A 17,391-nucleotide genomic window follows, 5' to 3' on the forward strand; every position below is an offset into this window, starting at 1 on the left:
ATTTGTCCAGGGATTATTGCTTTAGAAATCTTGGCGATTGTGGAAATATGTGATTTTATGCTTGAAATAATACCGCTGTCAATAACAATACCAAGGTCCCCAATGGTGTTATTCATGACGTCAATAGTTTTATTAAATTCTTCAATTGCACCATTCACTTCATTTAAAATGTCATTAAAATTAGTGCCAAAATTCTGATTATTTTCTAATATCTTGGATATCAAAACATTAGCTTCTAATTCGTGCTTTTCAAATGCTTTCTTGATATCATTAAATTCGCTTTTATTTGATATAATTGGTATGTGCATATTGTATATCTCAGTTAAATATCCCATAATTGGTTTAATATTATCATTCAGCAGGTTTCTAAGTAGTTCAGCTTTCTTTTTCTTAATTTCATACTCAAAATTTTCAGCATTTTCACCTTCAATTGTACCAAGAGCCTTATAGTATATTTCATCAACAATTGACTTAATATCGGTAGAGATAGTGGATATATCATTAAGCAGTTTAATTATTTCATTTTTAACCGTACTATTATTTAAATCGATGTTTGAAAAAATGGCGTTAAATTCCACAATTTTACTTTTGAGCTCAATTTCTTTCTTTTCAAGGTAATTTTTATGACCACCATTCTTCTCATCTGCTTCTAGTATATCAATACTATTTTTGCAGGTATGAATCATAGTGTCCGTGATCTGTTCAGAAAATTTTGCATACATTTTTTTAGCCTCGTTAAAAGCGATCATAAGATCGTTTAATGCTCGTCCAAAATCACTTGAATATTGATTAACATCACCATTTCCTGCAAAGACATTTCCACTTGTTAAAAAGAATGTAATAAAATGAATTAGTATTGGTCTAACTGACTTCATCCTTATCCACAATTGTTATTGATTAATATATATGTTTATTATAGTTATAATAACGTTGTAATAATGAAATACTTGAATTAATCTTCAGATAATAAATATAAGTTCAAGTTATAAATTGATAGACGTTATATTCTTGTTGATTATTATGTAATAACATAGTTAATTTATTATATGGGGTCAAATAATTTTGTCTTTATTTGCCTGCATACGTGATGTTTATGGTTTATCGCTTAATTTTATTGTATATTGTATAAAAATTGCTCTATAATAATAATAATATAACAGTAAGATTTGATAATGATAAATATTGTATGATAACATAAATAATACTAATTATTTCTACAAATATATGACTATATCACATAAATAAATACTATAGTATAGACATATTTTATATAACATAGATATATTAGTATATTTTATATTATTACTTTATCGTTGTATAATATACTAGTCATTTGACTTTACTTTTATTATGGCATATCATTTGTGTTTATCCTTATTCCTAATACAATGTTAATATAAACGTATCTCCAGTTTATAATGATTGCAAGTATAGATGCTTATTAATATAAAAGTATCATTGGATATATTTGTAATATTGTTACCAATATCACTTTTAACTGACAATGGTATGATTCCCTTAATAATCCATTGTTTCATCACACAATATAGATCCATATGTTAAATAACAATTTGATTATTATAAATTTAGATATAAATAACTTTATTTTTATAATAATTAATTATATTAATTTCTTAAATTTCGAATTATTTTAAATAATATTATACTTCATTAAATTATTTTACATAAATTTCCAAATTCTTATCCTTAATACTATACACTTTTACTCATTTTTGCTCACTACATTTTTGTTTACCATATTCTGTATTATAAGGGGGAAAGGCACCATCACAAAAGGTTTCATAATATTCAATACGATTATCGTCAACTTGATGACTAATACTGGTACATTCTAATTTTTCATTTTTCCATTCATTATTATCCTTCAATTTGTAGAAATAATAGCGGGTTGATTTTCCTATAGTAGCAGAAAATTGTATTAATATTGGTTTTTTATGAGAATCACTGCAGGTATATATTGTTATATCCTTAACACCATCATTAGTACCTCCATCACTTTTTGGAAGTTTAGCTTCATTACTAAATTTAAGTTCTTTGTCATCAAATTTAAGTTGATTAATTGTTTTTGGATCTAATAATTCTTTTTGTTGATTTGTATCAGTTATGCTGTATTTATATTTACCATTAGAAAATTCACTAGCATCTTTAGTAGCATCAATTGTACTATCCGATATAGTTATTTCAATGGTATTACTAGGTTCAATAGTTGGAGTAGATACACTAGATCCAGTAGAACTACTAGATCCCCTAGATTTAACACTTGGAGTAGTTACACTAGATCCAGTGCCAGAACCACCAGCTTCACTACTTTTAATATTATCCAATGACATACTGATACAAAAATTCCAAATATAGATGCCATGGTAACGATTGTAGTATTACCTGTTGTACTATTATTAGTATCTGCATTCACAATAAATAATATTGTCCATAAAATTGATGTTATCAATATCATTATTATGTATATTATTATTTGATAATCAATAATCCTGTAACTTGTTTCATAATCTGATATTACACTTATACGCTTCAATATTATCCAATTACATCCTGACATTAACATTCCAGATAGAAGAACTGTGGCTGTGAAGATTGTGGCATACTCTCCATTCACACTTAACACACATGTACCAGATGCTCCACTTAAATAACCTGCTATCATCATCGCCCAGTAATATGCATTCGAATTACCCTTAATATCACCACTGTAAATCATTATTAACATTGTTAAATAAATAATCAAATATAACCAGTTAATAATGATAGATATATACCTAATAATATTACCCTGTACTTTACACCATATTAGTATATTTATTGATAAAATACCAAGAATGAATGTGATTTGCATAGAGTTACTTAATATGCTAATAAATGGTCCAATTTCACTTGGCGGAAGTTTGAACCTTACTACTGCATAACTGGCACCTGTTATAACGAGACGAAGTGGAAATGAAAAAACTAGTCCAGAAAAGACAGTTGCTGTCTTTCTAACAGAATTTGTTGATATTATTGAACTGATCTTACCATTAAATCCTAATAACCATATAATCGATGTTATCAATATCATTATTATGTATATTATTATTTGATAATTAATAATCTTGTAACTTGTCTCATATTTTAATAATCCATTTTCATACTTTAATATTATCCAATGACATACTGATACAAAAATTCCAAATATAGATGCCATGGTAACGATTGTAGTATTACCTGTTGTACTATTATTAGTATCTGCATTCACATTAAATAATATTGTCCATAAAATTGATGTTATCAATATCATTATTATATATATTATTATTTGATAATCAATAATCTTGTAACTTGTTTCATAATCTGATATTACACTTATACGCTTCAATATTATCCAATTACATCCTGACATTAACATTCCAGATAGAGGAACTGTGGTTGTGAAGATTGTGGCATACTCTCCATTCACACTTAACACACATGTACCAGATGCTCCACTTAAATAACCTGCTATCATCATCGCCCAGTAATATGCATTCGAATTACCCTTAATATCACCACTGTAAATCATTATTAACATTGTTAAATGAATGTTAAGATATAACCAGTAAATAACGATAGAGATATACCTAAGCTCATCCTTTACTTTACACCATATTAGTATATTTATTGATAAAATACCAAGAATGAATGTGATTTGCATAGAGTTACTTAATATGCTAATAAATGGTCCAATTTCACTTGGCGGGAGTTTGAACCTTACTACTGCATAACTGGCACCTGTTATAACGAGACGAAGTGGAAATGAAAAAACTAGTCCAGAAAAGACAGTTGCTGTCTTCTTCATATTATCATTACCATTAGACATTCTGACGACCAATATTTATATGCCGTTTATTTAGATATAACCTCACACATTGTCTATTCCATAATTGTAATAGAAAAATTCTAATTATATATGACCATACTCTAAAAGGGTTGCACCTTAGAGTTAATATAAAGTGTTTTATTACAAACGTGCATATTTATGACCCCATATGTGTTATATGCGATCAACAACTTAAACATTTTTAACATTTACATTATTATATTTGATGTTATTGTTATATTTTTATTATCATTACAATCATGAATGTTAACCGTTGTCTAGGTAAATTCACTGATCTGTAGTACTATTATTGTTATCACTTTTAGTTGGTACTGGTTGTGATTACACAAATAATACATCTGTTTTATCCTCAAATTTACATCTTTTATATTCAATAACAATTGTATTATTATAAAATTCAGATAATAAATATAAGTTCAAGTTATAAATTGATACAATTTATATTTTTGTTAATTATTAAGTTATAACAAACTTAATGTATGAAATTATGTGTTTAATAATACTGTTGACGGGGTTAGGATCTATTGCATGTTTATTGTTTAATAATATGCTCACACATCGTTTGATAATAATCACATAACATTAAGCTTAATTACCACATTTATGTTACTACATTTATGTTACCACACTATCTTAGTATACATATTACCATTTGACAACATTTTTATTATGACTGATCCATTTGTGTTTATCATCATCCATAATACGTATGCTAATTTCAACATATTTTATTGTTTATAATTATTACAAATTAATTATACCTGAATATGTAATATTTGTGATTATAATATGTAATTGTGGTCATCATTGTGTTATTCTAAACTAAACTATATAACTTTGGTAGATACAACACTCCATTTCCATTATAATATAATGGATTAACTATATTTCTGTATGGATAAATTACAAATATAAAATCATATATTTGTATTTGTAATTTTGAATTATACAATTATAATATATAAAAAATAAGATCAAATTGATTATCAATTATTAATTTATAGATAAATATTATCAGTTAATGTAGATAAAATTGACATTAATTTGAAAGTTTAAATTGAAATGTATGTAAAAATATGTATTTATAATCTGAAATAACTAATAATACATTATTTTGTAATTAATTATTTTGTATTTATAATAATTAATTATATTAATTTCTGAAAATTTGAATTATTTTAAATATTATTATACTTCATTAAATTATTTTACATATTACACTTCGTTAAATTATTTTAGATAAATTTCCAAATTCTTATTCTCAATGTTATCTACATTTACATTTACACATTTCCCTTTATTACAATGTATTCTTGCTAATACTGTATCCTCAAATTTATTAAGGAAAGAAAAATAGACACACCATTTAAAACATGAGAATTCATAATAAAAAATGCCATCCTTATCAATATATTCCTTTAATCTTCTATTATATTTTATTTTGTAATTATTCCATTTATTTATATTACTATTCAAAAAGTAGAAGTAGTAATAGTAGCAGGATTCATCCGTAAAAACCACAAATTGAATTAATAGTGGATTGTGATGCTTGCAAGTATAGATGTATATATTAATAACAGTACCGCCAATTGGCAATTTCGCTTTATCATCAAATTCAATTATATAATCAAAAAATTTGATTTTTTCAATTTTATTTGGACGTGATAATTTATCTCCTTGTGATTTATATATCTTGTATCTAAATAATTTTGTTGAAAGTTTACTATCATATTCATAACACTTAAAAAACTCAGGTGTAATTACATTACTGTATTTATTTGTAATAGTATCATCTATGTCAACGCTAGTTTGATTAATCAGACTAGAGATATCATGACGCTCCAATTCAATGTTAACCTCATGCGAAATATTTCTCAAATGAGTAACTTTAGATTTATCGTCCAAGGTCTCAATAATATTATTCTGTGATAACACTTGTGCAGATGGGTTATGAGCACCATTTACCTCATACACAGGTTGAGTCCCAACTTGTACAGCTTTTCCATCCTCCTCTACTTCGGCCAATGAATTATCACGCGATTCATGATCTACAGACTCAATTGAAACTTCAGTTTTATAATCGAATAATTCAACTGGAGTAACTACCTTTATCGATTTAATTTGTTCAACAACTCTGTTTGAATAAACTTCAATCGCAATATTTAACCCTTTTATTACATCTGATGTCTTCAAATGCTCGATATTACTTTCATCAATGTTTTTTGCCAAATCTTGTAAAACATCATTTATTCCCGATTTACTTAATTCAGTGTAGTATTTTAGACCACTCGAATCCTCAACATTATATCCAGTTTCTGCAGTGACATAATTATATAATTTATTAGTTTTACTATCCAAAGTATAGTAGTAAAATCTTCTGTATGGACGATACATATTTGTCATAAATTCAAATAAAATCGGTTTATTGTCATATGTTATTATATGGATTTTTGTTATCGGTGTTTTAGGTAATGTATCATCATCAAACTCGAATTTATAACCTTCAAATTCAATTGTCTTTATCTTAGTCGGACTAGTCAAATATTTGCCATAACCTTCCGTGTAAAAAAGGTTAGATTCATAGAGGCCATTTGATGGAGAACCATGTATATCTAATACGATTGAAATAGTCAATGCGATAGTTGTTAATGGCATTGGTTGTGATTCCCTTAATGAACTATTATTTGTATCCACACAATATACTACATTACGATTCAATAATACTATTAAATTGATTAATATTATCTTATCTATGTTAAATTTCATCATTATTAAAATATTTAGACATGTTTATAATAAATGCATACAAGCACACTAACAACATTATATGGGGTATGTATACATATATGCATATCTTCATTAGGGATATATTCAATTATAAAATATATTTAATTATGAAATTTATATGATTGTAAAAGATTAAGAATTATATTAAAAAGTAGAATATTGCCAGTATTACAACAATTATTCATTTAAATATTATAATGAAGTTTTGTAATGTTAATCAATATATGTATACAAATTTGTCTATCATTTAATGTGATTTGTATAATCGATTTGTTATCGTTTATTTAGATTATTTCACATTAATTTGTATAAAATATCATTACATAATTGTTCACTTATCTCCAATTGAATTTATTTACACAATATAATATCATAATATTAGATATAATATCATAATATTAGATTATCAATGATATTATTATAATCAGTATTAATATGTGATTTAATATAATAATCAAAGTTCTAGTTATATTCACAATCATGATGGATAATATAATATGATATTATATTAATCAATTATACATTATTATCAATATAATAGTATCTAAATTAATTTGATTATAACAATTATAACAATAATCTTAATCATATTTATATATTGATAATTAATTTTTATATTGATTATTTATAATCTCAATTTAATTGTTGATGATTTATCATCTTACGAATGATATTATACAAATTTAATTATAATTCAATTATTATATATATATATATGGATATTGATATGTAATCATTAAATGATACAATAAAAATATGTAATTATATAAATATCAATAATAATCATATATAATAAAATTAATATAATATTTGAAAATTTCAGTATACCTGTTATAATATATCATCCTAATTACAATACTATACTTTTATAATTATATAAATACATATTTATCAATATAATATATAATATACAAAATACAATTATTATAAAATGAAATTATTTATATCTGAATTTTTATAATAATACAATTGTTATTGAACGTGCAGGATGTAAATCGGCGTATACAAAAAATGGATTACCTGTGTAATCACAAACAGTATACTAAAAGTGGCACTGGTAATAGTATTACAACTATTGTAAAAATGTCTGACTGAAAATGACAAATTGAGTATTTACAAGTTATGCAGAATTCAAATATTAATCAAGAAAATACGGTGCATGCACTATGCACTGCCTTTTGTACGCGATTTAGATTGTAAAATGTGCGATGATTCATTATATTGAATAGCCTCCTAACATATATAATTATAGATGATAGGTTTGATAAATTATACTGCATTGAGACCAAAATAAATAGTCCCTGAAACTTCATTAGACAATATCACCAATAGATAATGACAAAAATGCGAAAAGTGAGTCAAACAACCTTGGAAATGGACCATGACTTACCCCTTGAATTGTATAACTGTGACAGCAGCGGATTTGCCACAGCCCACTCATACCACACGCTAGTAGAATGTTGCTTTCTCCACAAGTGGAATGTGAATTTATCACCTTTATTAACAAATAATGGTGTTCTGAGTGGTAAAAACAATGGAAACCATGAAATATCATGCGATTCATGTGGGTACTTCTCTGGTAATATAGATATAAAATAATTGCCATGTAGATTGGATAAAAAGTAACCAGCAAAACCGTGGATCTCACTTGTGTAATTCGCGGTGAATTCTATTGACACATAGCGCGAAAAATTGTCTTGAGCATTTGATGGGAAATCAAACTTAAACCCGGCCATAATTTCACATGGCCTTGATATACAATTTAAACAGCTCACTGAAGGGGAATCCAATATGCTTGGGGTTGTTGCAGCCAGCCGCTGTATATTTTGATAAAGTTTTGGCGCGTAAATCGGTTCCCAAAAGTTTAAACAATCGTGTGGTATATAAGTCACGGAGCATAATTGTGTTATGCCACTAGTATCTAGTGAATCGGATAAACCACCGAGACACTCTGGGGCTAATTCATTATCCCCTGATGAGCCAAGCAGTTCACTGACAACACACAAATCACACTCCTTATCTTTTATTAGTGCCCTTAGAACCTTGATAAATGCCGTACCCCTCATATCACAGTTTAGTACAATGACCTTCTCCCAGTTTGGGTCTTTAGTTTTCGATTTTACCGTAGTAAGTGAATGTGGATTTTTGTCAATGGCAACAACACAATATTTAACATGACCTAGTATGCAAAGTTGTGCGTTGATTATGGATTGTATTAGTGGCCCCCTGCCACAGCCAGCCACGAGAAACACCACACAATCTATGCCTTTAGAATGTTTTATAGATATAGATATGTAGTCCTGTATGGCTAGCTGATAGGTGTAATATTTTGAGCGTGAAAGTTCAAAGTTTTCGTAGCAACGGAACTGCAGATTATCCCTTAGAGGTTGCAGTGGATTTTGAGGCAGGTCCCAATAATCCTTATTCGCAGTAACCAATTTATTTGCAGTAAATGACATTAGTACAGCTAGTATATCGTTTAGCAGGTTTGAATTATCGAGTATGTTATCACAATCATCACCAGTTATGAGTATTTTAGTATTTGTGTTGATGTAATGCTGGATAACACTGTTTAGTGGCCCCAAAGTTAGGGAGCCTTGATCATTCCGGTGGAAATATTTGGTACTAATTAGTATTGCCGAAGTAGGAATAGATTGCAGTGACCTAGCCAAGTTGTCCTCCCAGTAATTGCACAAATAGTCAATAGTGTCAACACCATCAGCTAGAAATGATAGGATGATAGTAATAGAGGAAAATGGGCCACAAAATTTGTGCAAAGAACGCCAAATATCCAGATTGTCAAGTACTGAAAGTTTCAGCCAAATGGATGTAAGGGGGCTGATCTCAAATACGTTGTTTAGACAATTGGCAAATTGAGAGAATTCGGGAGAATTGAGAGCTGCAGCGGGGGGTTGAACTATCAATGCCCTAGTTCCCAGGTAAGCTGACCATTCTAATTCCTTAGATAACAAACCAGTGCCACAGTAAGGCATGGTTAAACCTACAACTTTGGAGTAAAAATCTTCACTTGATAATTTGTGAAAGGAATCATAGTAGGCTGTAAATTCGTTTACGGCATTAAAATCGTCATTAGGCATTGTGTTAGTAACAGGGCATATCAGCGGGCATGCAATGAATGTAATTCGTTCATTTTCGATAATTTTTAAAGCACTCGTGATATCTAATGGCTTGGCAATTGTTACGCCGATTAGCGGCAGTGACATTTATACTTACAAGTGACGAAAAATGAGCAGTGTCACGCGAAATGTCGCAATTATGTAGTACTGAATAATTAGAAAATAATTTGAATAATTAATCTATTAAATGTGCTACACTATGAAATTAATGCCTATTACAGCGTTATATTATGTGTATCTACGTATAGACATGAGTGGGGTGTTAAGATCCTGCCTACATAACATGGCGCGTGTTATGCAAAATTGTTGAATATATGTATTACGAAAAGCCACTTGCATAGATGTCTAATTTTAACTAAAGACTGCTAATATGTCCTCAAATCGTAAACCTGCTAGTAGCCCTTTTGGTCAACCGCCGGCTGCCTCGCCATTTCTCAATCAGTCATTCCATCGTTCACTATCAAAATCTGCTCCACCACTCACGGATCAACCAACAAATCAGATCACATGTCATCAAACTTTGGCCCATGGACAGACTGCTGGGTATGGGCAAACTGTTAGCAGTAACTTCTCCTCAAGGTTAAACTGTGTGTCACAGGAAGATAGACAAAAGGTAATGAATCATCGACTTAGGAACTCGGTTTAGTGAACGCAAACAAGGCCTTCATACGCACAACTTGTGGTCTCTTCCCCTCCAGCACCAATTTGATCCAAAAGGCAAATATTCCAGTGGGAGCGGTTATCACGCCTATGGCCCCCATTGAAACGAATGTTCCAGTAGTGTCCCATGGCAATTCATTAGTAATACGCTGCAAATTATGTCGTACATACATTAACCCTTTTATCAAGGTGAAAGGAAATGGTTCTTGGTGGCTCTGCAATATGTGCGGGGTATCTAATGAGACGCCCGAACAGTATATCCACCTACTAGCTAAGCAAGTAAATCAATTAATTTATATAGGCTAGCCAACCTGACACAATACCATGCGATGAGGACCCATTGGGAATTCTGAATGGATCAGTTGAGTTTGTCGCCTCGGTTGATTACATGGTCAGGCCACCCCAACCTCCGACCTTTATGGTATAAGTCCTGTTTATGCAGTTCGTTATTGATGTTTCGGCACCAGCCGTACAGTCTGGAATGCTTGAGCTTGTATGTAATGTAATTAAGAATGCGCTTAGCGATAAACATACCCATGGTTCGCACAACAATAGGACCTTAGTGGGCATAATAACATACGACTCTAGTGTACACTTTTACGATTTGAATGCGGGCAATAAGACGGCAAAGATGCTAGTCATATCGGATTTGGAAGACATGTTTTTGCCATTGCCTCGGGACATTCTGGTTAACCTATCCGAATCCTATAAGGTGATGCTCACTTTAACATAGGTTATTGAAGGTTTATTGGACAATTTACCCAGTACCTGGAAGGACACTAAAATCTCGGGGAATTGCATGGTAGAATTTTATTCATCTAGGGTTCAGCAATTAGTGCTGCCCATTTAGCTTTGAGACAGATTGGGGGACAAATGTGCGTTTTCACATCCTTGCCTCCCACTCTAGGCGAATATTTTAGCAAGGTTTCTTACAAGGAATCCCAGTCTAATTCCTTAGTTTCAACATTCAGAGATTTTTGTACAACCCTAAGCCAATCAAATATTTCAATTGAACTGTTCGTCTGTACTTCCCAGCCCGTGGATATTACTACTCTACAGACTTTGACCGACCAGACTGCTGGGAGCATCCACTACTATCCGTCTAAGACTCATCACTACAATTATAAGCTTAGGAACGAGTTGTACCACGTTTTAACTAGGGAAACTGGGTAAATGACCAAAATGATCTAGGTGGGAAGCGGTGATGAGAGTGAGAGTCAGCAAAGGGTGGAAGATTACTAATTGGTTTGGACATTACTATTTGCGTGGGTCTGACCTCCTGGTGTTGCCTACATGCCACTCGGACCAGACCTTCTCTATTACTTTTGACATACAAGTAATTGGCCAGCTTTACCCAGGAAAATGTTACTCAGGAGTCAATAGCTTATTTCCAATCGGCATTGCTTTATACAAATTCAGATGGTGAACGAAGAATACGCGTGCACAATTTTGCTGTGCCTGTAACGGATAACTACAATGAATTTGTGAAGACTTTGGACCCAGAGGCCTGCATGGCACTTTTATGTCACCAATCGATCCAGACAGTAAACCACTAGTGAATTAGGCCAAAAATGGCAGATTAGCTGATGGGCGTAACTTTTTACAATCTTCGTGCTCCAAAATTTGCCAGCAGCAAGCGGGAGGGATCACTGAACAAACGAAAATGTTGGCTATGTATAGTTTGGGTCTGCTTAAAAGCGTTGTGTTTAGGGAGACAAAGGACGTAACGCCAGATTTGCGTAGCTATCATTGGTCAAGGTTACAGTCACTTCCTGTGGACTTTGTGGCGGCTTTTTGTTACCCCCCCCTTTATCCACTACATGATTTGAATGCCTTGGATTCTGCTGAAAGGTAGGTATCAATCACCGACATTTTTACCCTTTTAAAAATAAAATTTTAACACAGTATGGCCGGTATATTGCCGGAGAAACTGAGCCTAAGTCACGAAAACCTGTCGCAGGATGGAGCATATCTACTCGAAGATGGTGAATCCATGTACCTGTGGATAGGGAGGTATAAAAATACTTTACTTAGGGCTATAAACTCGCAATGGTTACAATCAGTGTTTGGCGTACATACAATTGAGAATCTGCATCCTGAATCTGCTGTTTCTTATATTGGTTCGGGGGGTAGTACCTTGGGCGTCAAAATACAAAACATAATTAGAACACTGCGCAATTATAGGTCTTCGTATATGCCACTGAACATTATAAGGCAGGGTGATCCTATGGAGTTTAAATTTTACGCGTTCCTGGTGGACGATAAGTCGCAGGCGCTGATGCTGACACTGAGCGAGTTTATTGATAAAATTGGTAGGCTGAATCTGACATAGCCCCCAAATCTCCGCTAAATTTTCAGACATCTGTCTCACAGCCAATGCTGCAGCATATGCCATCTCCAGATCCATATCGATTCGGATTCTCTAGTGCTCCCCCACAACCAGGCAAGCCAGGACCAATGGGCAGTGGATACGGGCCACCCCCAAAATTTGCTCCTCCACCCCCTCCACAAAAATTCAACTCATAATTTTTAGGACTCTCTACTACATAGCCTTTGGGCCTCTGATCTCTAGTTTCCGCCCATGTCAAAATTTCCCAAACATTCCTCTGGTGGGCAGCCAGAGCATACGCACCGGCAGTTGCAACCCATACAGCCAAATATGCAGCCACAGCATTCGACTAATAGGCAAAATTATCCCATGGGTTATCAACCTTTGGTTTCTAATATTCCATTGAATGTTTCCATGCCTAGTTCTATTGGTGGTATTGCTATGGACAAAAATGTTGTTATACTTGGCAATCGACAGATGGGAATAAAATGGCAACATATGCCACAAATTAAACAATATCCTATGTCGCAAGTGCCAATGAAAATGATGCCAATGACTCCAGTTGTGATGATCCCAAATTCCGGTGTAAAGATGGTTCCGTCACATCTGTGTAACTTAAATCCACATCAAATCAATCAAATGGCCACATCTAATACGGATAAGAATAGGCGTATGTGCGTAGCAAGGGCAATGACTACGGCTACAACCGCCGCGGCCACCAGCGCCTCTATCGCCAGCGGTACTAATTATAGCGGAAAGCAATCTCACATCACCACGACCAATATGGCCCTGGACCTACAGCTACAGGATCTGGTGGCCATTTGTCTGGGCAGAATTTACCAGACCAACGGGATCTGGATATCATTAGTTAGCGAACGGGACATAATTGATCACTTGAAATCGTCATTTCTACAGAGACTTGGGTAAACATAGTCCTAATTTAGAGTGATGTACAATGAAGCCTGCAAATTTCACCAGTACAGCCTTGACCTAGAGAAAAAAAGATTATCTAACAAAAAGTCAATAATAAGCCCAGATCAGGATCTAAAGCCATTGACTGAATATTTTTGGCACAAGGGAAGAATGGAACGCATAGTAAATAGTGCCTTATGCAGATGAAAAACTACAAAAATATAGCAAAGATGACAATTGAGCAGAAAGATGATGATAAAAGTGACAAGGATAAGGGAGCTAGCATGAATACCGATTCTGACACGAACAATAGTGGTTTCTTCAACACCAACATTGGAGGGAGCCAAATAAATTCAATGAGCATTAGCCGAGTCTCTCCCAATGTTATGCAGACAATTGAGTATTCTGAGGTGAGTTATTATTCATTTAGGTTGCATATAATCAACGGATTTTGTTGGCTAAAGTAAATCTTCAAAACATCCGCGCTACTCTATGTGGTGATAAGTGTGAGAAGTTCATGCCCGGCGTATTTAGACACTCACAGTTGAACTTAATCGAGAGTATGCTGTCTAGGACATAGATCTTATTTTAAATCATTTACCAAGTAAATGACCATTTTTTGTAAATAACTGTTATTTGGTAATTTTCAACATTTATAAATACATTAGCCATACAGTAGTAATTTTTCGAATGATGGCCTATTATAATAGCTTATATCGTCCATAATTGCATTGATTAATAGGTTCCTAACAATTAATGAATTGTTATTTGGCGGCTAGTTGGTTTTGCCGATTGTTGTTATGCATATATAGGATTGAAAAATGCTTGATAGAAATTATTATAGGCAAGCTAATAAATAGAATAAGCAAACCATATTCAAATAATTATTAAAAGTGATAGCGCAAGATCTTAAGTGACGTATTGGATTGATGCGCAATAATTTTCAAAAAGCCAACTTACATCATGCTTACTCATCGACCACAAACAATTTTATTCATTGTAAATTTAATTCATTCCCATATGTTGCATTTGGAATGTGTAAATTCCGAATATTTTAAAATAACATAACCTATATACACTATATACACTATACTATACCTGCACCATGCTTAATAATGTTTACAAGGCAAGCCTAACTATACCGCTAAGCTTTTCAGTATATTTCTATTGGCAGGTATCTAAGAATGATAAATAGAGTGTCAAATTCTACCTGTCAAGGAGTGAACGGATCCTCTCTGCATGGAATTTCATAGTGGGAGGTATTGAATATTTATTTAGTCACTTTACTCATCATTACATCTACTTACTCAATTATTTGTGGTCTGGGAGTTACCCTTGCTAGTAAACGATTCTGCTTGACTCAGATTTCTGTGATAATATAAGGGGGAAACCGTTCAATGCACTATCTCAACTGGATCCTTACCCCGTAATACTTATAAACGTGCCAATAGCAACATTGACACTATCAATTTGGTCTTTGTATGGTAAAATTCAGCTAATTTAGGAATCTACATAATACTGGGTGATGTAAATACGGTGAACTATGTACTGATCAAATCATTCACCATCAACTCAGCATTGACACAATTACTATCTATCACAAACTGCGGTATATTTGTATATTATATGGCTAGAAAAAGCGTTAGTACTAGCACTGCGCAACAAAAAACAAATTAATTCACATAAACTAGTACAGTTATCAGTCAATCCCCGAAATGAAATAGGATCATTCCTGTTTTAGATTGAACCAAGCCATTTGAATGGCCTCCAGTTTGCCTTCTGAACATTCATTCGGCTTATCTACAAGATCTGTAACCATTTCATGGAGCTCGTGGAAGCGAAGCTGTAATGGATCAATAAAAGGGTGATTACTATGTAGTATTGAAGCTATTTCATCATACTCCGACCAGGGAAACCTTTTGACACTGTAATATTTGCGAGATTTTATGAGTGTTTGTTTTAATATGTTGTTAATCATGATAGACCATAATTTAGTGTATTGCCTAGACGGTGCCAACCATATATACTATAGTTGGCACCACATATTATTAATGGTTGTCTTAGACCTACTAACCGGTTTTAGGCCAATAAAATCGCGCATGCCAATTGGCACTCATTTTTCCGCTCAAAATTTGTTTTTGACCACAAATAGAAACAATTGGGTTAACATCTCTAAGTTTTCAATAAATCGCCGTCTCATTTCATCCTCTAACAACAAGTATAGTAATGACAACGCTAAAAACTGCACAGATAACATTAACGTGGATAATTACAAGGGTGGAAAGTATTTCGGCAAAGGGTTTCCCCTGCCTAGTGGCCCTGATGAGAATGAATTACCAAAACTTGAGTTTGGCAAACCCACTGGCATGTACAAAATGATTAGGCATTCGCATGGCGATCCAAGAGGCCATTTGAACTCCGATGGCACAATTAAACACCAATATGGCAGTGAAGAATTCCATTGGCAAGACAATTATACCGATGTACCAAAACAAAATATCGTTATTGTTGATGGGGAGAAGATGATAATTGGCAAGGATACTAGGCCTATGGAGAAACTCTACGGTTTGCCACAAGTAACTAAAAATTTATTTAGACAAACATACCATTTACCCCTCGCCAACGTTTGAATGTATGGGGGAATTACAACACCATTCTCAAGGCAGAGTTTTGTTTTTTTTGGATCCCTGCATTTATTATCATTAGCTTGGCAGGTACACCAAACGGTTACATAGTCCCCTGTTACACTATGCTGTACATGATGGATGAAGCCATTTGCACGACAATGACAGTCAAAGTCATAGGCAGGCAGTGGTGCGTGTGTTGTTATTTAGGTATTGGATTTATGAAGTGGAATCCCCTGCAGCATAACCATATTAATTCATAAAATTACTTTTAACTCAACTAACCTACCCATTTGAGCGGCCAGTAATCGCCTTGCTTATTATTTCTAAATTTTTTCATAATAGTATAATTATTATTGCTAGCACTGGTGTAATCTGACCTAATGACACGCCAATGGTCAGTAATGTGCTGCTATTTATATTGTTAGTGGGAACTTAAACTTTTAACACACGAATCGAGAATTTATTATTTAATAAATGCAGATGAGTTTAATTGTGGCAGCTCATTAAAAGTGGGTTATATTTGGTAGATAATAGACATTGTGTTGTTTGAGCGATGGAAGGAAAGTGACATTTTTATTGCATATCCGGACACATTATACGGCTAATAGTTGCTTAACTAATGGCTGCTTAACTAATAGTTGAAAAATAAACAGTTTGATTGTAAATGGAACTAACGTTGGATTTATATCAAAAGACACACGATTGAAGATAGAAAGATACTCAAATGGTTAATTATATATTTTTACATGTAGATTGGTGGGTAGGTGGTAAAATTTCTATTCCGTGGCAAAGAGCACACAAGCGTCAAATAGATAGTATAAGAAACATAACGGTGCTTAGTAGCAATAGTGTTAAGTGCAATTTACCAGAAAACACATTAAGTATTACCGAACAATTCAAATAGTTGGATAAATAGGGCATTTAAGGGAACAGCTAAGCGTAAAAGAGTAGAGTGCCTAGAGATTGTAGTGTGCTTAATTGTGCAAGTAAGAAATTTGAGTGAAATTGTTGAAAAAGTGCACAACGCAGATATTAGTAAGTGTTTGAAGT

The 17,391-nt window shown here is 32.6% G+C and overlaps 10 protein-coding genes across 10 annotated transcripts; 4 read left to right on the top strand and 6 right to left on the bottom strand.

Annotated features, from left to right (window-relative positions):
- BMR1_03g00005 (BMN1 family) lies at window positions 1-875 on the bottom strand (the record flags this gene model as incomplete). Its single annotated transcript, XM_012793159.1, has 1 exon — window positions 1-875. A coding segment is annotated over one exon (875 nt), but the record flags the coding sequence as incomplete, so codon positions are not given.
- Window positions 876-1,727: 852 nt separating this feature from the next.
- BMR1_03g00006 (BMN2 family) lies at window positions 1,728-2,351 on the bottom strand (the record flags this gene model as incomplete). The annotated part of the gene is made up of 1 exon (XM_021481778.1): window positions 1,728-2,351. The coding sequence occupies one exon, from the start codon at window positions 2,349-2,351 to the stop codon at window positions 1,728-1,730; it is 624 nt and encodes a 207-aa protein (XP_021338379.1).
- Window positions 2,291-3,868, bottom strand: BMR1_03g00015 (Tpr related protein, putative; the record flags this gene model as incomplete). The annotated part of the gene is made up of 1 exon (XM_012793160.1): window positions 2,291-3,868. The coding sequence occupies one exon, from the start codon at window positions 3,866-3,868 to the stop codon at window positions 2,291-2,293; it is 1,578 nt and encodes a 525-aa protein (XP_012648614.1).
- Window positions 5,120-6,544, bottom strand: BMR1_03g00020 (BMN2 family; the record flags this gene model as incomplete). The annotated part of the gene is made up of 1 exon (XM_012793161.2): window positions 5,120-6,544. The coding sequence occupies one exon, from the start codon at window positions 6,542-6,544 to the stop codon at window positions 5,120-5,122; it is 1,425 nt and encodes a 474-aa protein (XP_012648615.2).
- BMR1_03g00025 (protein arginine N-methyltransferase 5) lies at window positions 8,035-9,900 on the bottom strand (the record flags this gene model as incomplete). Its single annotated transcript, XM_012793162.1, has 1 exon — window positions 8,035-9,900. The coding sequence occupies one exon, from the start codon at window positions 9,898-9,900 to the stop codon at window positions 8,035-8,037; it is 1,866 nt and encodes a 621-aa protein (XP_012648616.1).
- BMR1_03g00030 (protein transport protein SEC24) lies at window positions 10,184-12,999 on the top strand (the record flags this gene model as incomplete). Its single annotated transcript, XM_021481779.1, has 12 exons — window positions 10,184-10,426; window positions 10,447-10,752; window positions 10,775-10,894; window positions 10,916-11,185; window positions 11,207-11,275; window positions 11,296-11,642; window positions 11,665-11,809; window positions 11,832-12,017; window positions 12,038-12,324; window positions 12,379-12,486; window positions 12,508-12,785; window positions 12,806-12,999. 12 exons carry the CDS (start codon window positions 10,184-10,186, stop codon window positions 12,997-12,999), a joined length of 2,553 nt encoding a protein of 850 aa, XP_021338380.1.
- Window positions 13,000-13,054: 55 nt separating this feature from the next.
- Window positions 13,055-14,294, top strand: BMR1_03g00035 (hypothetical protein; the record flags this gene model as incomplete). Its single annotated transcript, XM_012793164.1, has 4 exons — window positions 13,055-13,725; window positions 13,747-13,897; window positions 13,918-14,124; window positions 14,145-14,294. 4 exons carry the CDS (start codon window positions 13,055-13,057, stop codon window positions 14,292-14,294), a joined length of 1,179 nt encoding a protein of 392 aa, XP_012648618.1.
- A 525-nt stretch (window positions 14,295-14,819) lies between these two features.
- On the top strand, window positions 14,820-15,391 carry BMR1_03g00036 (hypothetical protein; the record flags this gene model as incomplete). The annotated part of the gene is given in 5 exon segments (XM_021481780.1): window positions 14,820-14,888; window positions 14,910-14,973; window positions 14,993-15,055; window positions 15,079-15,198; window positions 15,219-15,391. 5 exon segments carry the CDS (start codon window positions 14,820-14,822, stop codon window positions 15,389-15,391), a joined length of 489 nt encoding a protein of 162 aa, XP_021338381.1.
- Window positions 15,392-15,440: 49 nt separating this feature from the next.
- BMR1_03g00040 (hypothetical protein) lies at window positions 15,441-15,692 on the bottom strand (the record flags this gene model as incomplete). The annotated part of the gene is made up of 1 exon (XM_012793165.1): window positions 15,441-15,692. One exon carries the CDS (start codon window positions 15,690-15,692, stop codon window positions 15,441-15,443), a length of 252 nt encoding a protein of 83 aa, XP_012648619.1.
- Window positions 15,766-16,585, top strand: BMR1_03g00045 (cytochrome c oxidase subunit 2, putative; the record flags this gene model as incomplete). Its single annotated transcript, XM_021481782.1, has 4 exons — window positions 15,766-16,290; window positions 16,311-16,428; window positions 16,450-16,528; window positions 16,549-16,585. The coding sequence occupies 4 exons, from the start codon at window positions 15,766-15,768 to the stop codon at window positions 16,583-16,585; spliced, it is 759 nt and encodes a 252-aa protein (XP_021338382.1).
- Window positions 16,586-17,391: the final 806 nt, after the last annotated feature.

The sequence above is a fragment of the Babesia microti genome, chromosome III (genome assembly GCF_000691945.2).
Source record: "Babesia microti strain RI chromosome III, complete genome".
Lineage (NCBI taxonomy): Eukaryota > Apicomplexa > Aconoidasida > Piroplasmida > Babesiidae > Babesia > Babesia microti.